Source organism: Triticum aestivum, chromosome 7A, assembly GCF_018294505.1.
Source record: "Triticum aestivum cultivar Chinese Spring chromosome 7A, IWGSC CS RefSeq v2.1, whole genome shotgun sequence".
Lineage (NCBI taxonomy): Eukaryota > Viridiplantae > Streptophyta > Magnoliopsida > Poales > Poaceae > Triticum > Triticum aestivum.
This window is the reverse complement of record NC_057812.1, coordinates 5,323,704-5,346,940: the sequence shown is the minus strand read 5'-3', so window position 1 is coordinate 5,346,940 and position 23,237 is coordinate 5,323,704. Positions and strand designations below refer to the sequence as shown.

The 23,237-nt window shown below is 48.8% G+C and overlaps 1 protein-coding gene across 1 annotated transcript; it reads right to left on the bottom strand.

Moving 5' to 3' along the window:
- Nucleotides 1-6,796: 6,796 nt before the first annotated feature.
- Nucleotides 6,797-7,391, bottom strand: LOC123150120 (6-phosphogluconate dehydrogenase, decarboxylating 1). Its single transcript, XM_044569921.1, has one exon. The coding sequence runs from the start codon at nucleotides 7,385-7,387 to the stop codon at nucleotides 6,797-6,799; it is 591 nt and encodes a 196-aa protein (XP_044425856.1). The 5' UTR covers nucleotides 7,388-7,391.
- Between the last annotated feature and the right edge of the window lie 15,846 nt (nucleotides 7,392-23,237).

Sequence of the window (23,237 nt, the reverse complement as noted above, 5' to 3'; positions counted from 1 at the left end):
GTTGATTGCACTTGTTCTTGCCAAAATGATAAGAGTGAAGTATGTTGGCGGAGTCACCCTCAAGAACTCTCTAGTTCTTCTTCTTTTGGATCCACACCATCTTGATGGGAATCCTTGGAGTTGTAGTCGTACTTGATGTAGTGGAATTTGAAGTAGTCTTGAGAATCCACTTGACTAAGGTCTTAGGAGCTTCTTCAAATGCATCAATCTCCTCTTGAAGCTTGTCCTTGCCTTTTTGCTTGTAGTCTTGTGGTGGAAGATCATCTTGAGCTTGTGTTCCCTTGAAGGAAGTATCATACTTCTCTTGTTGAGGAATAAACTTTGTCTTGGGGTATTGATCTTCTTCCCATTCAACTCCATTGGCATTGAACTTTCGTTCAAAACCAACACCTTGATTCTTCCGGTGCATTCCTTGCTTGCGCACAATTTCCTCGAATTGCTTACTTCCGGCAAGGCTCTTGTAAACACCTTTCTCTATAATTCCCTTCAATAAACTATTTTCTTTCTCAAGTGTAACTTGGCTAAGAGAATCATTAGTGGAATCAAGAGAACTACTAGAAGCAACAATATTGGATTTAGCACGATCATTGTTACTACTAGAGGAAGAATCTTTCTTATTCTTGTTACTAGTCTTGACTTGAGGCATGTAGGTGGATAAAAGTAAACGCTTGGCAATGTGAGAAGAACTTTTCTTGCGGAGATCATCATTGATTGCTTTTAAGAACTCATGCTCTTGCTCAAGATTAAGCTTTTCAAAGCGTAGTTTCTCATGAGCTCTTAAAAGTTCTCGATGATCTTCGAAGATAGTTTCATGGGCTAACTTAAGAGTGTTTAGTTCTTTAGTTAGAGCCTCAATCTTCTCCTTACCATTGTCATTCGTTTTAGCATGATTAATTGATATTTCACCATAATATTCTTCACTAGAGTTGTCAACAAGCAAATCATCATCACCTAACAAGTCATCTTCATCACTATTAAAGTCAACATACTCGGGGTGTGTTACCTTAGGACCTTTGGCCATGAAGCATCTTCCAATTCCTCCATTTGGTGAGTCAAATATGTTGTAGGAGTTGGTTGACACAAGTGCTAGACCGGCAACACCTTCATCTTGAGTATCTTCGGAGTCGGAGTGATAACTTCTCTCGGAGTGGCTGTCGGAGTCGGAGCCGGATACCCATTCACCAACATGAGCTTGATGTCTTCGTTTTGCATAGCTCCTTGATGATTTTTCCTTCCTTTCCGAATCCTTGCTTCTCCGTGAGTATCTTCGTTCATAACGATCATCTCTACTCCTTCTCTCTATTGGTGGAGATTCTTTGCTTCTTCTTTTTGGAGAATCTTCTCTTCTCTTGTAGGGAGCTGTACACTCATTGGAATAGTGTCCGGGTCTTCCACAATTATAGCAGTTTCGCTCTCGACTAGAAGATCTTTTGTCATTGTAGGACCTTGACTTGAAGCTTCTATCTTTGTTTCTACTCTTGTAGAACTTGTTGAACTTCTTCACCATTAAGCTCAATTCTTCATTGAAGTTTTGTTTCTCACTTGATGATGTGGGGACTTCACATGACGCTTTGTAGGCACCACTTGATTTATTGTGAAGTTCCTCTTTATCCTTGAGTGACATCTCATGAGCAACAATCCTTCCAATTACTTCCGTTGGCTTGAGATCTTTGTAGTTGGGCATCATTTGGATTAATGTGCACACGGTATCATATTTCCCATCCAAGGCTCTTAGGATCTTCTTGATGATGAATCTATCGGTCATCTCTTCACTTCCTAAGCTGGCAATCTCATTTGTGATGAGAGCAAGCCTAGAGTACATTTTAGCGACACCTTCACCATCCTTCATCTTGAACTTGTCAAGTTGACTTTGGAGCACATCCAACTTGGATTCCTTGACGGAGTCGGTACCTTCGTGCATATCAATCAAAGTATCCCAAATTTCCTTTGCATTCTCAAGGCGGCTGATTTTGTTGAATTCTTCGGGGCACAATCCGTTGAAGAGAATATCACAAGCTTGAGCATTGTATTGCAACATCTTCAACTCATCTGCGGTAGCTTCACGGTTTGGTTCTCTCCCATCAAAGAACTCACCTTGCAAACCAACACAAACAATAGCCCATACGGCGGGGTTATGTCCAAGAATATGCATTTTCATTTTATGCTTCCAACTAGCAAAATTAGTGCCATCAAAGTAAGGACCTCTAAGGTGATAATTTCCCTCGCTAGACGCCATACTCTCCTAGGTTGTGAAACCAAGGCTATGACCACCAAAATCTATGGAGATCAAGGCAAATGGAGACCAAAGCTCTGATACCACTTGTAGGATCGAAAGTATGTCTAGAGGGGGGTGATTAGACTACTTGACCAACTAAAAACTTAGCCTTTTCCCAATTTTAGTTCTTGGCAGATTTTAGCTATCTTAGAGCAAGTCAAGCAATCATCACATAATTCAAGCAAGCATGCAAAGAGTTTATTGGCGGCGGAAAATAAAGCATGCAACTTGCAAGAATGTAAAGGGAAGGGTTTGAAGGATTCAAACGCAATTGGAGACACGGATGTTTTCCCGTGGTTCGGGTAGGTGGTGCTATCCTACATCCACGTTGATGGAGACTTCAACCCACGAAGGGTAACGGTTGCGCGAGTCCACGGAGGGCTCCACCCACGAAGGGTCCACGAAGAAGCAACCTTGTCTATTCCACCATGGCCATCGCCCACGAAGGACTTGCCTCACTAGCGGTAGATCTTCACGAAGTAGGCGATCTCCTTGCCCTTACAAACTCCTTAGTTCAACTCCACAATCTTGTCGGAGGCTCCCAAGTGACACCTAGCCAATCTAGGAGACACCACTCTCCAAGAAGTAACAAATGGTGTGTTGATGATGAACTCCTTGCTCTTGTGCTTCAAATGATAGTCTCCCCAACACTCAACTCTCTCTCATAGGATTTGGATCTGATGGAAAGAAGATTTGAGTGGAAAGCAACTTGGGGAAGGCTAGAGATCAAGATTCATATGGTAGGAATGGAATATCTTGGTCTCAACACATGAGTAGGTGGTTCTTTCTCAGAACATATGAGTAGGAATGGTGTATGTGTTCTGATGGCTCTCGCCACGAATGAAGAGGAGGTGGAGGGGTATTTATAGCCTCCACACAAAATCCAACCGTTACACACAATCTACCAATCTCGGTGGGACCGAATCAGAAAACTCGGTCTGATCGAAATAGTAAACCTAGTGACCGTTAGGAATTTCTGTGGGACTGAGATGCAACTCGGTAGGACCGATTCGGTTAGGGTTTGGGCATAACGTAATCTCGGTGAGACCGATCGCACAAACTCGGTGAGACCGAGTTCGGCAATTAGCTAACCAGAGAGTTGGTCAGGCAAACTCGGTGGGACCGACTTGCTCTTTCGGTGAGACCAAAAAGTTACAAGAAGGAAACAAAGAGTTTGCATTGCATTCTCGGTGGGACCGATTCGCTCTTTCGGTGAGACCAAAAAGTTACGAAAGGGAAATAGAGAGTTTGCAACCCCATCTCGGTGTGACCGAGATCCTTATCGGTAGGACTGAATTTCTAGGGTTTGGCAGTGGCAAATGACAAGTGAAACTTGGTGGCGCCGGATTGACAGAATCGGTATGACCGAGTTTGGCTTAGGGTTTAGGTCATTTGTGGATATGGAAAGGTGGTTCGGGATTTTGGAGCATATCACTAAGCACATAAAGCAAGAGGCTCATTAAGCAACACATCATCCCTCCTTGATAGTATTGGCTTTTCCTAAAGACTCAATGTGATCTTGGATCCCTAAAATATAAAATGAAGAGTCTTGAACTTTTGAGCTTGAGCCAATTCTTTGTCCTTAGCATTTTGAGGGTTCCACTTTCACATCCATGCCATGCCAATCATTGAGCTTTCCTGAAATAATCATCTTGAAATGGCATTAGCTCAATGAGCTATATGTTGTTATGAATTACCAAAACCACCTAGGGATAGTTGCACTTTCAGTACCCCTGCATCCTCAACTACAGGCTACAGCTACTTGTAGAAACACATGATACAGTAGCTGATGATGCTACCTACAGATGAGCTATGTCCCTACCTGTCGGGCAATTCATGCTACCGCAGGACCAACTGAAGTAGCATCGCCGTTCTGAGCTTGACTGGCACGTATATGGCGATCTAGCCTAGTGTCGTGGCGGTAGACAGACGCAACCAACGCGAGATTCCCTGCCATGACCCGGTCAAGTAGATTGCTCCCGTCCCATGGGTCTGAGGCGGGCACCGTCCAACCCAGCTTTAGCCCCCTACCTACCGCCCGTCCCTAAAAGCAGAAGTAGGAAAAAACTCAGCGACCCACCTCACGTACCTCGCCGGTGTCGCCTCGATTCCTCCGCCCGCCCCGCCGGAAGCCACGCCCGGGCTGCGACGGAGATCGGGGGCGAGCGAACGAACGAACGAGGGGGGAGAGGAAGGGGGGAGATTCGGGAGGGGGGAGAGTGGCCTGACCTGCCTGCCTTGGATGGGATGAGATCTGCCTGCGCTGCGCGGGTCGAGGGAGAAGGAAGGAAGACGAGCGTGGGATGCGGATGCGATGCGAGAGCGACCACCTACCCCTCCTCGACCCCCCTCGCGCCCGGTTAAATAAGAGTCGCACCGCACCCCGTGGAGATAGACCCATAGCCGTCGCCGGGCCTGGCGGCTCCCAAGCACGCACCGCACCAGGGGTGGGTGGGTGGTGGGTGGGTTTAGGGTCTCTGACGCGCGGGCCAGGTCGCCTGGCAAGGCTGCCCCACGCGGCGTCTGGTGAGTGGGAACCAAAGTTTGCGCTGTAGGGGGCAGAGGGAAGGCGGGTCCTATTTGGCCTCTGCTGCTGATCCTCAAAAATAGAAAAAAAAAAACAATTGGCGTCTGCTACTCGTGCGGCTTGCGGCTGCTCTGCGATGGCGTCAGCACGGCGTCACCTGTGAAAAGACTCTCCCGTATCGGCTAAATTTCGTGTTTTGACCCTTTTCTGAAACTTATTTGAGATTTGACCCCAGTTCGTAAAAATTTCGGGATCTGGCCCTTTTTCCTACCGCCATTGTCTCTGGCGGTAAGGTTTAACTGTCTACCGCCAGAGATTCTGGCGGTAGGCTTTGACTGCGCCGTAACGGACATCTAACATGGAAAATACTCTACCGCCAGTATCCTTGGGGGTAGCCCATTATACCCTACCGCCAGGGTGCTTGACGATTGGAGCCTAATAAAATGTCAAAGCCCATGGCAGCTAAAGCTGCGCTGCATTGCACTGCTCCATAAAGTGTGCTACTTTACAATACTAAAAAATAAGATAGATGGTGCATGTATGGGGATGGGTGAATGAATGAGCTGCATGCCATGGATGTGCTGCATGCATTGAGTGCTGTGTGCATGGGAGCGCGAGCACACAGCAGCGGCAAGTTGCAGGCTAGTAGAATTTTATATGCTCTCTCTTACGCGCGCTCTCTCTCTCATGCATGAGACTACTAGGTTACTAGGCTACTGTAGATTATTCAGATTGGCAGGGAGTGTGAAATCTGGCTAGAAGACCATACCACCAAATACCTTGGCGGTAGGGTTGCATTGCCTACCGCCAATGACTATGGCGGTAGGGTCTTTTTCGTATTAAACGGGCATGACGGTGCCGGCAAGTCCTACCGTCAGAGACCCTGGCGGTAGGTTATGCAACCCTACCGCCATAGACCCTGGCGGTAGCAAAAGGGTCAGATCCCGAAATTTTTACAAACTGGGGTCAGATCTCGAATAACTTTCAGTAAAGGGTCAAAACATCAAATTTAGCCTCCCGTATCTAAGCTAAGCGGACCACATGATTTGATTTCAAATCCAGGTTCAATTCCCAACCCAGATCTAGCTGTGAACAGTGCAGACTTCAGATATGCGAACAACTGTACTACATACGTACGTGTCTGCCGATGTTCACGGTCTGATTGTCACTACTCCTATAAGGCCAACTCCACATCATGACCTTAAACGGACGTCCGGTTTGGCCGGATTTTGTCCCTTTAAGGCGGCAATGGGTTCGCCCATGTCCGCGTTCGTCCGTTGGGTCGTGGGTGCGCCCAACGCGTGGCCGCACACCAAATCATGTCCGGGGTGGACGTGATTAAAGAAAACAAAAAAACTTAAATAAACTACCTAAAAAGGTAAATAAACGTAGTTAAAAAAACTTAAAACATATTTAGGGGTCACGGCCACAAAACGGCCCAGTTTCACGGTCCACTTAAATGGCCCAGTTCCATAATTAACATAAAAATAAAATAAAAAATGTTGCCCACGCGCTCCTGCCGCGCCCATCGATGTCGTGGCCATCGCCGTCTTCAGTGGCCGCCCGTGTCGTCGTCGTCGCTGACGAGGTCGACGTAGTCCGGCGGCGTCCACAGGTGGGCCGGCGGTCCGTGGTGCATGGGGGTGGTGGGCTGGAAGGTGGCAGGTGCCTGCACCACCTCCTCCCGTGGCGAGGCGTCCCGCTCCAGTGACCGCGGCGGCGTGGGGCACCACTTCACGCCTCCCACGGCGGCCGCCATCTGCTCTACGGTGCACGACCAACTCCACCCCTGGCCCATAGGCCCGGGTGGAACGCGGCCACCGGCGGCTCCTCCACCACCTCCTCCTTCGGCACCATCTCCAGCTCGGGGATGGCGACGTCGCCGGCCGCGGAGAGGGCCGTCATCTCCCCGAGGCCCTCCCATTGGCGCTCATCGTGCGTGTGCATGGAGTCCTCCAGCACACGTGCCATGAGACGGGCCTCCTCCTCCGCTGTCATGCGAGGAGGTGGGGCTGGCGATGGAGATGAGACGGGCCTCGAGGAGTCATGGAGGGGCCATGGCGGGCACCCTCCTCACCTCCGAAAACACCCATCCCGAGGTAGAGGAGTCCATGCTCCTCAATGTACTGGTATGCCTCCAGCGAGCCTCCAGGCATCATGGAGGGGCCATGGCAGGCACCCTCCTCACCTCCGGAAACACCCATCCCGAGGTAGAGGAGTCCACGCTCCTCCATCGCCTTCTCCCTCCTTTCCGTGTTCTCATACCACTCGTTTCCTCTGTCAACGATGCAGTCACCCTGCTCCAGGTGTGCCGCGAGCATTGCGATGGTCTGGTCAACCGGAGCGCCGGCCTTGACAAACATGATGACGACACGTGGCTTCTGAATGGAGTTGACGAAGGATGCAGGGTCATGGAAACCGTAGAGAGGAAGGTTTCCTTCTAGCTTGGCGCGCTGAACGGTCTCATCGACCTTGGAGGTGGTCCTGTTGTAGATAGAGATGGGGAAGCCTTTCTCTGCAATGTTGAGGGCAAGGTTCTGCCCCATGACGGCGAGGCCAGCAAGATCAATTCTGGTGAGAGCCATCTTGTACCTGAAAAAGATATGAACCAAACACAAAGTCAGTTAGATAATTTATTTATGCATGTCTTACTAGAAAGGATAAAAGCCTGTCTATAGAGGCCAAATGATGATGCATATGCACTAGACGCAAGAACAAGCTTCACTCTGACAAATTGTTTGCAGCGAACAGAGGTTCCAGACAGTAGCCAACGGATAACTGAATGTGAGGTTACAAATGTCAATCAGAGTAGATGCAATCAGTATTGGATGCTATGTTCACTGGATAGATGCAGCAGGGCGGACATGTCAAATTCAAATCCATAACCAACTACAACCTACTCTTTTATGGTCTACGGCAACATAGTTCACTAGGAAATCAAAATCGCATCGAACAGCGCCGCCGATTTGATTGAGCGAGCCACATGATGATTTGCTCAATAAACCGATAGTATACTGCAACATAATCCATAGTACGGGTCAATCAGCCGTGACCCACGAGGCCAAGACAGCGCAGCTCAGGCACAAATCCCATGCTGGCTGCTCAGGAACATACTACAACAGCTACTAGCACTGAGATGCTCAAAACATAGCACAGTTATCATCCAGCGTCGATCATATGGTGGCATGGTTTCAGCTACAGCCACCATCACGCAGAAACAACAAGAAAAAAAGCAGAAAAAAACAGGGTACCCCCGCATTCTCAACTACAGGCTACAGCTACTTGTAGAAACACATGATACAGTAGCTGATGATGCTACCTGCAGATGAGCTATGTCCCTGCCTGTCGGGCAATTCATGCTACCGCAGGACCAACTGAAGTAGCATCGCCGTTCTGAGCTTGACTGGCACGTATATGGCGATCTAGCCTAGTGTCCTGGCGGTAGACAGACGCAACCAACGCGAGATTCCCTGCCATGACCCGGTCAAGTAGATTGCTCCCGTCCCATGGGTCTGAGGTGGGCACCGTCCAACCCAGCTTTAGCCCCTACCTACCGCCCGTCCCTAAAAGCAGAAGTAGGAAAAAACTCAGCGACCCGCCTCACGTACCTCGCCGGTGTCGCCTCGATTCCTCTGCCCGCCCTGCCGGAAGCCACGCCCGGGCTGCGATGGAGATCGGGGGGCGAGCGAACGAACGAACGAGGGGGGAGAGGAAGGGGGGAGATTCGGGAGGGGGGAGAGTGGCCTGACCTGCCTGCCTTGGATGGGATGAGATCTGCCTGCGCTGCGCGGGTCGAGGGAGAAGGAAGGAGGACGAGCGTGGGATGCGGATGCGATGCGAGAGCGACCACCTACCCCTCCTCGACCCCCCTCGCGCCCGGTTAAATAAGAGTCGCACCGCACCCCGTGGAGATAGACCCATAGCCGTCGCCGGGCTTGGCGGCTCCCAAGCGCGCACCGCACCAGGGGTGGGTGGGTGGTGGGTGGGTTTAGGGTCTCTGACGCGCGGGCCAGGTCGCCTGGCAAGGCTGCCCCACGCGGCGTCTGGTGAGTGGGAACCAAAGTTTGCGCTGACGAGGGCAGAGGGAAGGCGGGTCCTATTTGGCCTCTGCTGCTGATCCTCAAAAATAGAAAAAAAACAATTGGCGTCTGCTACTCGTGCGGCTTGCCGCTGCTCTGCGATGGCGTCAGCACGGCGTCACCCGTGAAAAGACTCTCCCGTATCGGCTAAATTTCGTGTTTTGACCCTTTTCTGAAACTTATTTGAGATTTGACCCCAGTTCGTAAAAATTTCGGGATCTGACCCTTTTTCCTACCGCCATTGTCTCTGGCGGTAAGGTTTAACTGTCTACCGCCAGAGATTCTGGCGGTAGGCTTTGACTGCGCCGTAACGGACATCTAACGTGGAAAATACTCTACCGCCAGTATCCTTGGGGGTAGCCCATTATACCCTATCGCCAGGGTGCTTGACGATAGGAGCCTAATAAAATGTCAAAGCCCGTGGCAGCTAAAGCTGCGCTGCATTGCACTGCTCCATAAAGTGTGCTACTTTACAATACTAAAAAATAAGATAGATGGTGCATGTATGGGGATGGGTGAATGAATGAGCTGCATGCCATGGATGTGCTGCATGCATTGAGTGCTGTGTGCATGGGAGCGCGAACACACAACAGCGGCAAGTTGCAGGCTAGTAGAATTTTAATTACGCGCTCTCTCTCTCGTGCATGAGACTACTAGGTTACTAGGCTACTGTAGATTATTCAGATTGGCAGGGAGTGTGAAATCTGGCTAGAAGACCATACCGCCAAATACCTTGGCGGTAGGGTTGCATTGCCTACCGCCAATTACTATGGCGGTAGGGTCTTTTTCGTATTAAACGGGCATGACGGTGCCGGCAAGTCCTACCGTCAGAGACCCTGGCGGTAGGTTATGCAACCCTACCGCCATAGACCCTGTCGGTAGAAAAAGGGTCAGATCCCGAAATTTTTACAAACTGGGGTCAGATCTCGAATAACTTTCAGTAAAGGGTCAAAACATCAAATTTAGCCTCCCGTATCTAAGCTAAGCGGACCACATGATTTGATTTCAAATCCAGGTTCAATTCCCAACCCAGATCTAGCTGTGAATAGTGCAGACTTCAGATATGCCAACAACTGTACTACATACGTACGTGTCTGCCGATGTTCACGGTCTGATTGTCACTACTCCTATAAGGCCAACTCCACAGCATGACCCTAAACGGACGTCCGGTTTGGCCGGATTTTGTCCCTAAACGGACGTCTGGTTGGGTCTGTTAGGGAACGTTGCAGAAAACAAAAATTTTCCTACGGTTTCACCAAGATCCATCTATGAGTTCATCTAGCAACGAGTGATAGGATTGCATCTACATACCTTTGTAGATCACGCGCGGAAGTGTTCAAAGAACGGGGATGAGGAAGTCGTACACAACGTGATCCAAATCACCGGAGATCCTAGCGCCGAACGGACGGCACCTCCGCGTTCAACACATGTACGATCAGCATGACGTCTCCTCCTTCTTGATCCAGCAAGGGGGAAGGAGAAGTTGATGAAGATCCAGCAGCACGACGGCGTGGTGGTGGATGCAGGGCGTCACAGTAGCAGGGCTTCGCCTTATACTACGAGAGAGAGAGAGAGGTGTAGCAGGGGAGAGGGAGGCGCCAGGGCTCAAGGTGCGGCTGCCCCCTCCCTCCCCCTCATATATATAGGCTCCCCTAGGGGGGGCGCCGGCCCTAGGAGATGAGATCTCCTAGGGGGGCGGCGGCCAGGGCTGGAGTGGCCCCCAAGGCAAGGTGGGGCGCCCCCCACCCCTAGGGTTCCAACCCTAGGCGCATGGGGTGGGCCTAGGGGGCGCACCAGCCCACTATGGGCTGGTTCCCCTACCCACTTTGGCCCATGGGGCCCTCCGGGATGGGTGGCCCCACCCGGTGGACCCCCGGGACCCTTCCGGTGGTCCCGGTACAATACCGGTGACCCCGAAACTTGTCCCGATGGCCGAAACAGCACTTCCTATATATAATTCTTCACCTCCAGACTATTCCGAAACTCCTCGTGACGTCCGGGATCTCATCCGGGACTCCGAACAACATTCGGGTTACTGCATATACATATCTTCACAACCCTAGCATCACCGAACCTTAAGTGTGTAGACCCTACGGGTTCGGGAGACATGCAGACATGACCGAGATGACTCTCCGGTCAATAACCAACAGCGGGATCTGGATACCCATGTTGGCTCCCACATGCTCCTCGATGATCTCATCGGATGAACCACGATGTCGAGGATTCAAGCAACCCCGTATTCAATTCCCTTTGTCAATCGGCATGTTACTTGCCCTAGATTCGATCGTCGGTATCCCAATACCTTGTTCAATCTCGTTACCGGCAAGTCACTTTACTCATACCGTAATGCATGATCCCGTGACCAGACACTTGGTCACTATGAGCTCATAATGATGATGCATTACCGAGTGGGCCCAGTGATACCTCTCCGTCATACGGAGTGACAAATCCCAGTCTTGATCCGTGTCAACCCAACAGACACTTTCGGAGATACCCGTAGTATACCTTTATAGTCACCCAGTTACGTTGTGACGTTTGGTACACCCAAAGCACTCCTACGGCATCCGGGAGTTACACGATCTCATGGTCTAAGGAAAGGATACTTGACATTGGAAAAACTCTAGCAAACGAACTATACGATCTTGTGCTATGTTTAGGATTGGGTCTTGTCCATCACATCATTCTCCTAATGATGTGATCTCGTTATCAATGACATCCAATGTCCATAGTCAGGAAACCATGACTATCTGTTGATCAACGAGCTAGTCAACTAGAGGCTTACTAGGGACATGTTGGTGTCTGTTATTCACACGTGTATGACGATTTCCGGATAACACAATTATAGCATGAATAAAGACAATTACCATGAACTAGGAAATATAATAATAATACTTTTATTATTGCCTCTAGGGCATATTTCCAATAGTCTCCCACTTGCACTAGAGTCAATACTCTAGTTACATTGTGATGAATCGAACACCCATGGAATTCTGGTGTTGATCATGTTTTGCTCTAGGGAGAGGTTTAGTCAACGGATCCGCTACATTCAGGTCCGTATGCACTTTACAAATCTCTATGTCTCCATCTTGAACATTTTGACGAATGGAGTTGAAGCGACACTTGATGTGCCTTGTCTTCTTGTGAAACCTGGGATCCTTGGCAAGTGCAATGGCTCCAGTGTTATCACAGAAGAGTTTGATTGGCCCCGACGCATTGGGTATGACTCCTAGGTCGGTGATGAACTCTTTCACCCAAATTGCTTCATGCACTGCCTCCGAGGCTGCCATGTACTCCGCTTCACATGTAGATCCCGCCACGACGCTCTGCTTGCAACTGCACCAGCTTACTGCCCCACCATTCAAAATATACATGTATCCGGTTTGTGACTTTGAGTCATCCAGATCTGTGTCGAAGCTAGCGTCGACGTAACCCTTTACGACGAGCTCTTCGTCACCTCCATAAACGAGAAACATTTCCTTAGTCCTTTTCAGGTACTTCAGGATATTCTTGACCGCTGTCCAGTGTTCCTTGCCGGGATTACTTTGGTACCTTCCTACCAAACTTACAGCAAGGTTTACATCAGGTCTGGTACACAGCATGGCATACATAATAGAACCTATGGCTGAGGCATAGGGGATGACACTCATCTCTTCTATATCTTCTGCCGTGGTTGGACATTGAGCTGAGCTCAATTTCATACCTTGTAACACAGGCAAGAACCCCTTCTTAGATTGATCCATATTGAACTTCTTCAATATCTTATCAAGGTATGTGCTTTGTGAAAGACCTATGAGGCGTCTCGATCTATCTCTATAGATCTTGATGCCTAATATATAAGCAGCTTCTCCAAGGTCCTTCATTGAAAAACTCTTATTCAAGTAGGCCTTAATGCTGTCCAAGAGTTCTATATCATTTCCCATCAAAAGTATGTCATCTACATATAATATGAGAAATGCTACAGAGCTCCCACTCACTTTCTTGTAAACGAAGGCTTCTCCATAAGTCTGTGTAAACCCAAACGCTTTGATCATCTCATCAAAGCGAATGTTCCAACTCCGAGATGCTTGCACCAGCCCATAAATCGAGCGTTGGAGCTTGCACACCTTGTCAGCATTCTCAGGATCGACAAAACCTTCCGGCTGCATCATATACAATTCTTCCTTAAGGAAACCATTAAGGAATGCCGTTTTGACGTCCATTTGCCATATCTCATAATCATAGTATGCGGCAATTGCTAACATAATTCGGACGGACTTCAGCTTCGCTACCGGTGAGAAAGTCTCATCGTAGTCAACCCCTTGAACTTGTCGATAACCCTTAGCGACAAGCCGAGCTTTATGGATGGTCACATTACCATCCACGTCTGTCTTCTTCTTAAAGATCCATTTATTTTCTATGGCTCGTCGATCATCGGGCAAGTCAGTCAAAGTCCATACTTCGTTTTTATACATGGATCCTATCTCGGATTTCATGGCTTCCAGCCATTTGTCGGAATCCGGGCCCGCCATCGCTTCTTCATAGTTCGAAGGTTCACCGTTGTCTAACAACATGATTTCCAAGACAGGGTTGCCGTACCACTCTGGTATGGAACGTGTCCTTGTGGACCTACGAATTTCAGTAGGAGCTTGATCAGAAGTATCTTGATCACCATCATTAACTTCCTCTCTAGTCGGTGCAGGCACCTCAGGAACATTTTCTTGAGTTGCGCCCTTTTCCGGTTCAAGAGGTAATACTTCATCAAGTTCTACTTTCCTCCCACTTACTTCTTTCGAGAGAAACTCTTTCTCCAGAAAGGATCCATTCTTGGCAACAAAGATCTTGCCATCGGATCTGAGGTAGAAGGTATACCCAATAGTTTCTTTAGGGTATCCTATGAAGACGCATTTTTTCGACTTGGGTTCGAGCTTTTCAGGTTGAAGTTTCTTGACATAAGTGTCGCATCCCCAAACTTTTAGAAACGACAACTTAGGTTTCTTCCCAAACCATAATTCATACGGTGTCGTCTCAACGGATTTCGACGGAGCCCTATTTAAAGTGAATGCGGCAGTCTCTAAAGCATATACCCAAAAAGATAGCGGTAAATCGGTAAGAGACATCATAGATCGCACCATATCTAATAGAGTGCGATTACGACGTTCGGACACACCATTACGCTGAGGTGTTCCAGGCGGCGTGAGTTGTGAAACTATTCCACATTTTCTTAAATGTGTGCCAAATTCGTGACTCAAGTATTCTCCTCCACGATCTGATCGTAGGAACCTGATTTTTCTGTCACGTTGATTCTCAACCTCACTCTGAAATTCCTTGAACTTTTCAAAGGTTTCAGACCTGTGTTTCATTAAGTAGACATACCCATATCTACTCAAGTCATCAGTGAGGGTGAGAACATAACGATAGCCACCGCGAGCCTCAACGCTCATTGGACCGCACACATCAGTATGTATGATTTCCAATAAGTTGGTTGCTCGCTCCATTGTTCCTTAGAACGGAGTCTTGGTCAGTTTACCCATGAGGCATGGTTCGCACGTGTCAAATGATTCATAATCAAGAGACTCTAAAAGTCCATCTGCATGGAGCTTCTTCATGCGTTTGACACCTATGTGACCAAGGCGGCAGTGCCACAAGTATGTGGGACTATCATTATCAACCTTACATCTTTTGGTACTCACACTATGAACATGTGTAGCATTATGCTCGAGATTCATTAAGAATAAACCATTCACCATCGGAGCATGACCATAAAACATATCTCTCATATAAATAGAACAACCATTATTCTCGGATTTAAATGAGTAGCCATCTCGTATCAAACGAGATCCTGATACAATGTTCATGCTCAAACTCGGTACTAAATAACAATTATTGAGGTTTAAAACTAATCCTGTAGGTAAATGAAGAGGCAGCATGCCGACGGCGATCACATCGACCTTGGAACCATTCCCGACGCGCATCGTCACCTCGTCCTTCGCCAGTCTCCGCTTATTCCGCAGCTCCTGCTTTGAGTTACAAATGTGAGCAACTGCACCGGTATCAAATACCCAAGAGCTACTATGAGTACTGGTAAGGTACACATCAATTACATGTATATCACATATACCTTTCGTTTTGCCGGCCTTCTTGTCCGCTAAGTATTTGGGGCAGTTCCGCTTCCAGTGACCACTTCCCTTGCAATAAAAGCACCCAGTCTCGGGCTTGGGTCCATTCTTTGGCTTCTTCCCGGTAGCTTGCTTACCGGGCGCGGCAACTCCCTTGACGTCCTTCTTGAAGTTCTTTTTACCCTTGCCCTTCTTGAACTTAGCGGTTTTATTCACAATCAACACTTGATGTTCCTTCTTGACTTCTACCTCTGCTGATTTCAGCATTGAAAATAACTCAGGAATGGTCTTTTCCATCCCCTGCATATTGAAGTTCATCACAAAGCTCTTGTAGCTTGGTGGAAGCGACTGGAGGATTCTGTCAATGACCGCATCATCCGGGAGATTAACTCCCAGCTGAGTCAAGCGGTTATGTAACCCAGACATAGTGAGTATGTGCTCACTGACAGAACTATTTTCCTCCATCTTACAGCTGAAGAGCTTGTCAGAGACTTCATATCTCTCGACCCGGGCATGAGCTTGAAAAACCATTTTCAGCTCTTCGAACATCTCATATGCTCCATGTCTCTCAAAACGCTTTTGGAGCCCCGGCTCTAAGTTGTAAAGCATGCCGCACTGAACGAGGGAGTAGTCATCAACAGTGTCTGCCAAGCGTTCATAACATCTTGGTTCTGTGGGACGGGTGCGTCACCTAGCGGTGCTTGTAGGACATATTCTTTCTTGGCAGCTATGAGGATGATCCTAAGGTTCCGGACCCAGTCCGTGTAGTTGCTGCCATCGTCTTTCAGCTTGGTTTTCTCTAGGAACGCATTGAAGTTGAGGACTACATTGGCCATTTGATCTACAAGACATATTGTAAAGATTTTAGACTAAGTTCATGATAATTAAGTTCATCTAATCAAATTATTCAATGAACTCCCACTTAGATAGACATCCCTCTTCTAGTCATCTAAGTATAACATGATCCGAGTCAACTAGGCCGTGTCCGATCATCACGTGAGACGAACTAGTCAACGTCGGTGAACATCTTCATGTTGATCGTATCTTCTATATGACTCATGCTCGACCTTTCGGTCTTCTGTGTTCCGAGGCCATGTTTGTACATGCTAGGCTCGTCAAGTCAACCTAAGTGTTTGCATGTGTAAATCTGTCTTACACCCGTTGTATGTGAACGTTAGAATCTATCACACCCGATCATCACGTGGTGCTTCGAAACAACGAACTGTCGCAACGGTGCACAGTTAGGGGGAACACTTTCTTGAAATTATTATGAGGGATCATCTTATTTACTACCGTCGTTCTAAGTAAACAAGATGCAAAACATGATAAACATCACATGCAATCAAATAATAATAGTGACATGATATGGCCAATATCACATGGCTCCTTTGATCTCCATCTTGGGGCTCCATGATCATCTTGTCACCGGCATGACACCATGATCTCCATCATCGTGTCTCCATGAAGTTGCTCGCCAACTATTACTTCTACTACTATGGCTAACGTGTTTAGCAATAAAGTAAAGTAATTTACATGACGTTTCTCAATGACACGCAGGTCATATAAAAAAATAAAGACAACTCCTATGGCTCCTGCCGGTTGTCATACTCATCGACATGCAAGTCGTGATTCCTATTACAATAGCATGAACATCTCATACATCACATATATATCATTCATCATTCATCACAACTTTGGCCATATCATATCACAAAGCACTTGCTGCAAAAACAAGTTAGACGTCCTCTAATTGTTGTTGCAAGTTTTACGTGGCTGCATTAGGGTTCTAGCAAGAACGTTTTCTTACCTATGTGAAAGCCACAACGTGATTTGTCAACTTCTATTTACCCTTCATAAGGACCCTTTTCATCGAATATGCTCCAACTAAAGTAGGAGAGACAGACACCCGCCAGCCACCTTATGCAACTAGTGCATGTTAGTCGGTGGAACCAGTCTCACGTAAGCGTACGTGTAAGGTTGGTCCGGGCCGCTTCATCCCACAATACCGTTGAAGCAAGATAAGACTAGTAGCGGCAAGAAAGTTGACAACATCTACGCCCACAACAAATTGTGTTCTACTCGCGCAAGAAGAACTACGCATAGACCTAGCTCATGATGCCACTGTTGGGGAACGTTGCAGAAAACAAAAAATTTCCTACGGTTTCACCAAGATCCATCTATGAGTTCATCTAGCAACGAGTGATAGGATTGCATCTACATACCTTTGTAGATCACGCGCGGAAGCGTTCAAAGAACGGGGATGAGGAAGTCGTACACAACGTGATCCAAATCACCGGAGATCCTAGCGCCGAACGGACGGCACCTCCGCGTTCAACACACGTACAGTCAGCGTGACGTCTCCTCCTTCTTGATCCAGCAAGGGGGAAGGAGAAGTTGATGAAGATCCAGCAGCACGACGGCGTGGTGGTGGATGCAGGGCGTCACAGTAGCAGGGCTTCGCCTTATACTACGAGAGAGAGAGAGGTGTAGCAGGGGAGAGGGAGGCGCCAGGGCTCAAGGTGCGGCTGCCCCCTCCCTCCCCCTCATATATATAGGCTCCCCTAGGGGGGCGCCGGCCCTAGGAGATGAGATCTCCTAGGGGGGGCGGCGGCCAGGGCTGGAGTGGCCCCCAAGGCAAGGTGGGGCGCCCCCCACCCCTAGGGTTCCAACCCTAGGCGCATGGGGTGGGCCTAGGGGGGCGCACCAGCCCACTATGGGCTGGTTCCCCTCCCCACTTTGGCCCATGGGGCCCTCCGGGATGGGTGGCCCCACCCGGTGGACCCCCGGGACCCTTTCGGTGGACCCCCGGGACCCTTCCGGTGGTCCCGGTACAATACCGGTGACCCCGAAACTTGTCCCGATGGCCGAAACAGCACTTCCTATATATAATTCTTCACCTCCAGACTATTCCGAAACTCCTCGTGACGTCCGGGATCTCATCCGGGACTCCGAACAACATTCGGGTTACTGCATATACATATCTTCACAACCCTAGCATCACCGAACCTTAAGTGTGTAGACCCTACGGGTTCGGGAGACATGCAGACATGACCGAGATGACTCTCCGGTCAATAACCAACAGCGGGATCTGGATACCCATGTTGGCTCCCACATGCTCCTCGATGATCTCATCGGATGAACCACGATGTCGAGGATTCAAGCAACCCCGTATTCAATTCCCTTTGTCAATCGGCATGTTACTTGCCCGAGATTCGATCGTCGGTATCCCAATACCTTGTTCAATCTCGTTACCGGCAAGTCACTTTACTCGTACCGTAATGCATGATCCCGTGACTAGACACTTGGTCACTATGAGCTCATAATGATGATGCATTACCGAGTGGGCCCAGTGATACCTCTCCGTCATACGGAGTGACAAATCCCAGTCTTGATCCGTGTCAACCCAACAGACACTTTCGGAGATACCCGTAGTATACCTTTATAGTCACCCAGTTACGTTGTGACGTTTGGTACACCCAAAGCACTCCTACGGCATCCGGGAGTTACACGATCTCATGGTCTAAGGAAAGGATACTTGACATTGGAAAAACTCTAGCAAACGAACTATACGATCTTGTGCTATGTTTAGGATTGGGTCTTGTCCATCACATCATTCTCCTAATGATGTGATCTCGTTATCAATGACATCCAATGTCCATAGTCAGGAAACCATGACTATCTGTTGATCAACGAGCTAGTCAACTAGAGGCTTACCAGGGACATGTTGGTGTCTGTTATTCACACGTGTATGACGATTTCCGGATAACACAATTATAGCATGAATAAAGACAATTACCATGAACTAGGAAATATAATAATAATACTTTTATTATTGCCTCTAGGGCATATTTCCAACAGGGTCGTGGGTGCGCCCAACGCGCGGCAGCACACCAAATCATGTCCGGGGTGGACGTGATTAAAGAAAACAAAAAAACTTAAATAAACTACCTAAAAAGGTAAATAAACGCAGTTAAAAAAACTTAAAACATATTTAGGGGTCACGGCCACAAAACGGCCCAGTTTCACGGTCCACTTAAACGGCCCAGTTCCATAATTAACATAAAAATAAAATAAAAAATGCTGCCCGCGCGCTCCTGCCGCGCCCATCGATGTTGTGGCCATCGCCGTCTTCAGTGGCCGCCGGTGTCGTCGTCGTCGCTGACGAGGTCGACGTAGTCCGGCGGCGTCCACAGGTGGGCCGGCGGTCCGTGGTGCACGGGGGCGGCGGGCTGGAAGGTGGCAGGTGCCTGCACCACCTCCTCCCGTGGCGAGGCGTCCCGCTCCAGTGACCGCGGCGGCGTGGGGCACCACTTCATGCCCCCCACGGCGGCCGCCATCTGCTCTGCGGTGCATGACCAACTCCACCCCTGGCCCACAGGCCCGGGTGGAACGCGGCCACCGGCGGCTCCTCCACCACCTCCTCCTTCGGCACCATCTCCAGCTCGGGGATGGCGACGTCGCCGGCCGCGGAGAGGGTCGTCATCTCCTCGAGGCCCTCCCATTGGCGCTCGTTGTGCGTGTGCATGGAGTCCTCTAGCACACGTGCCATGAGACGGGCCTCCTCCTCCGCTGTCATGCGAGGAGGTGGGGCTGGCGATGAAGATGAGACGGGCCTCGAGGAGTCATGGAGGGGCCATGGCGGGCACCCTCCTCACCTCCGGAAACACCCATCCCGAGGTAGAGGAGTCCACGAATAGGGAAAAAGTAACTGGAATTTTAAAAAGTTCACGAATTTGAAAAAAGTACCTGAACCAGAAAAAAAATACGTGAACTTGGAAAAAGTATGCGGATTTGAGAAACTACACGGATTTGGAAAAAGTGAGCGATTTTTGAAAAATTATGTGAACTTGTAAAAAGTAAGTTGGTTTGAAAAATTACGCGAATTTCAAACAAGTTCATGGGTTTGAAATAATTATGCGAATTTGAACCAACATGATCAAAACCGGGGTGAGTCAGCACAAAAACCGGGCAAAACCGATGTTTGTAAGGCCTATGAATTTTGTGTTTAAGTCAACACTTTGTAAGTGTGTCCACGCTTATAGTAAGGGAACAAAAGAAACTCTGATTTCTACGATAACAAAATAGGTCCTTCCACGTTTGGCGAAGTTTATCGAGAAACAAATCAACTTCTAGATACTGTACCACATAAATTACGTTCAGAACTTTCAAAAAAATTGATGGACACAAACCCAGTGGTCCTATGAACCGGGAAGCAGAGAATGTCTCTCAAGATTTCACATTTAGCCGTTGATTCACTTGTTACCACAGTCCAAGCTCGGTGAAAAATCCACTCCCACCATCACACCACCGCATTGGATATTTTGTGCTAACGAACACATGTACGTATGCATCATAATGGATGATGTGCACATATACCACGCACAGACAATTTTCCCTTTGCCTTTGTTTTGTGTAGGTACTCACGGATACTCGTCAACCTCACAATGCCATGAGTTGAAGAAACGAGCTCTTGAGAGCAACAATGATTTGGGATTCCATGGAGTATCCTTACTACCGCTCCCTCCACACAATGACTTCACGCATTTCTTCTACATGGCCCTCATGGTTATGGGTTATTGTCCACTACATACTCTATGCCCATCTTGCCATGTTCACTTTGCACAACATGCTTATTCCTATGCCTTTACCATGCATTTGTGACCCATACTTTGTATTACACATGATGATTGATTCTACAACTTGTATGTGTATTTGCAAGCTTGGTGGAGATATTGCTTGTTATTGACATGTTTGCTTTGTGCCCAATGCCTATGATGATACCTTGATCTTGTTTTGTGTTCGTGCTTGCGATATGCCATGTGCATTTCCTATGCCTACTACTTGCAACCATGACATGCCATGATTACCTATAGTATGTTGCATCTTCGCACTTGCACGACTTGATTGCCTCACACATGCTGCACAATTGCTATCTCATTTGTGTTGAGAGCCACACTATCTTCACCACACCATATGCATGTTATGCTTGGATTGTCTTGCACTTGCCCCATGTGTTTAGACATTTCATTTCACTCGGTGTTGTGAATGACTCTTATGCCTACCATAGACCGTTCATTGAGCACCTTGTGCATGCTTGCTATGACATTGCGGTAGATGCTTGTTCTCTTGTCACACATATTAGCACCTTTACCTCGCCTTTGCATGATTGTTTCCATGATCCTTTTACTTGTGCTCAATTTATGTGTTTATTACATGCCATGTCACACTTCTTTGTCAAACCATATGCTATGCTTGATGACGACACTTGTTGGATGAATCACCACTTGAATGCTTGGTTTGGCACTAACGCCCACATTCGTTTTTCCAAGTATTTGTTGTCCTTGCTCCTTTTGAAGGAATCACAAGACGTTGCAACATTGGAGAGTGCCCATTTCGAGCTTCAACTTGATAAGTGCTTGGTGATCGTCCACTTCTACACGTCGACGCCCTCTCTTTCCCATGGTGATTTGGTTTTTGATCCGAAGATGGATCTTTCCCAAGGGAGAGGAGATGATGCGGAGCATCCCACGGTCATCCCCATGTGCATTCCATTACCACCACGAACGTTAAGTGGACCGATGACAACAACCCATGCACGTACTATTGAAACCGAGGTTACCTCTTTCCTCTTCGAGCTCCCTTTGATTTCATATGAGAAATGGCTTCTACCTCAAGCGGAGACTTTGTGCGTGACTAGGTATCGAGGAGAAGACCATGAAGAAGCAAGAAGGGATCTCCAAGTACACATGGAGCCCCAAGAAGAATAAGAAGGGACCCCAAGACGAGAGAAACCGGAGGCTCTCTAGACACCCCGGGTGCCCGCACCATACACCCCCGGGTGCCCGCACCGGCCGACCAAGTGGGGCGGGATGCCTCTGACCTTCCCGGGTGCCCGGGCCTTCACCCCCCGGGTGCCCGGAACCCCCCTGGGCGCACCCCGGGTGCCGGCCCCTTAGCCCTGGGTGCCTGGCCTCCTCCTCCCAAGCATCCCCAGGTGCCGGCCCCTTAGCCCCGGGTGCCCGGCCTCCTCCTCCCAAGCATCCCCGGGTGCCCGGACATTTACACCGGGTGCCCGGACATCCCGAAATGTGCCTGCGTGCACTTAGGGTCAAATGACCCATGTACCCCCGTTTTTCCCCCATTTCGTCCTTAGACCATAAGTACCCCTCACCTAGCTTGTTCTAGAGGGTAGCAAAGTATATGTGAGATATTGAGAGAGCTTTGCTCATCTTCCTCCTCTTGGAGATCATGACCTCCTAAGGGAGAAGATCCTCTTATGGATATCAAGGCCTCCTCTTGGAGAAGGATCCCCATCATAGGATCATCAAGACCTCTTTCCTCATAGGATTGGAATGAACTAGTTACCTCTTGTATCTTCTTATGTTGGATTTGGACCTTTGTATCTCTCTTTGTGTGATTGGATCTAGCACATGTGTGATTGGGTCAAGTCAATTTGAGTGTTCCTCTTGTTTTTCCATTTGTGTTCTTCTTGTTCTTGGGATTTCCCCTCCATTAAGTGAAAGATCTCCATCTAGGGTTCCACCGTACAACAGAAGGGCCCCCGGTCGCCTCGCTCAGGGAGGCGACGCGGGGGTACGGGGAAGGGAGGGAGGAAGGAGAAGGGGAACGGGAAGGGGAAGGGACTGGCGGCGACGGCGGGCTCCGGCCACTGCGGCGGCGGCTCTGTGCAGGGGAGCCGTCGGCGGCGGGGGGGAGGGGGGGCCTAGAAGCGGGAAGCCAACTCCCACAGATATTCTTCTCTTGGATGTTCCTTACATCAATTATTATAACAGAAGTAGGGTACTATTATGTCTCTTGCATCTTCACCATGGAAGATAGTGGCACCAACAGCAAATCCGATCCTACGAACCCAAGGTAAGTCCCATACTTTGCGCATTGGATCTCTGAGGGCAACGAACAATGACAATGCCATGGTGACCATCTTCAGTTTCATGGCCACAAATCTTACAAAATATCAGCGGCGGCGAAGAGGCGGGTGAGGTGCGGTCAAATGCCTGCAAGATGCACCATAGTGCCAATAAAGTACTCCCTTCGTCCGGGAAAAGTTGTCCCCGTGATCATTTTACAAAAACACCCTCAGCTAATTTCCGACACAACCGGCACTCCTCGTCTTCTCCGGTCGACACTCCGCCGCTGTGTCGGGCGCATGAACGCCGGAGATCCCCTGCTTCGCGCTACTCCCCTGCTCTGCCGCGCGTCCTCCGCCGCCGCCGCAGCTGCCTCCTCCGCCGCTCCCTTCC

What these genes read in the sequence shown, in the direction of transcription:
- LOC123150120 (XM_044569921.1), bottom strand. Translation starts at nt 7,387, where the DNA reads ATGGCTCTCACCAGAATTGATCTTGCTGGCCTCGCCGTCATGGGGCAG.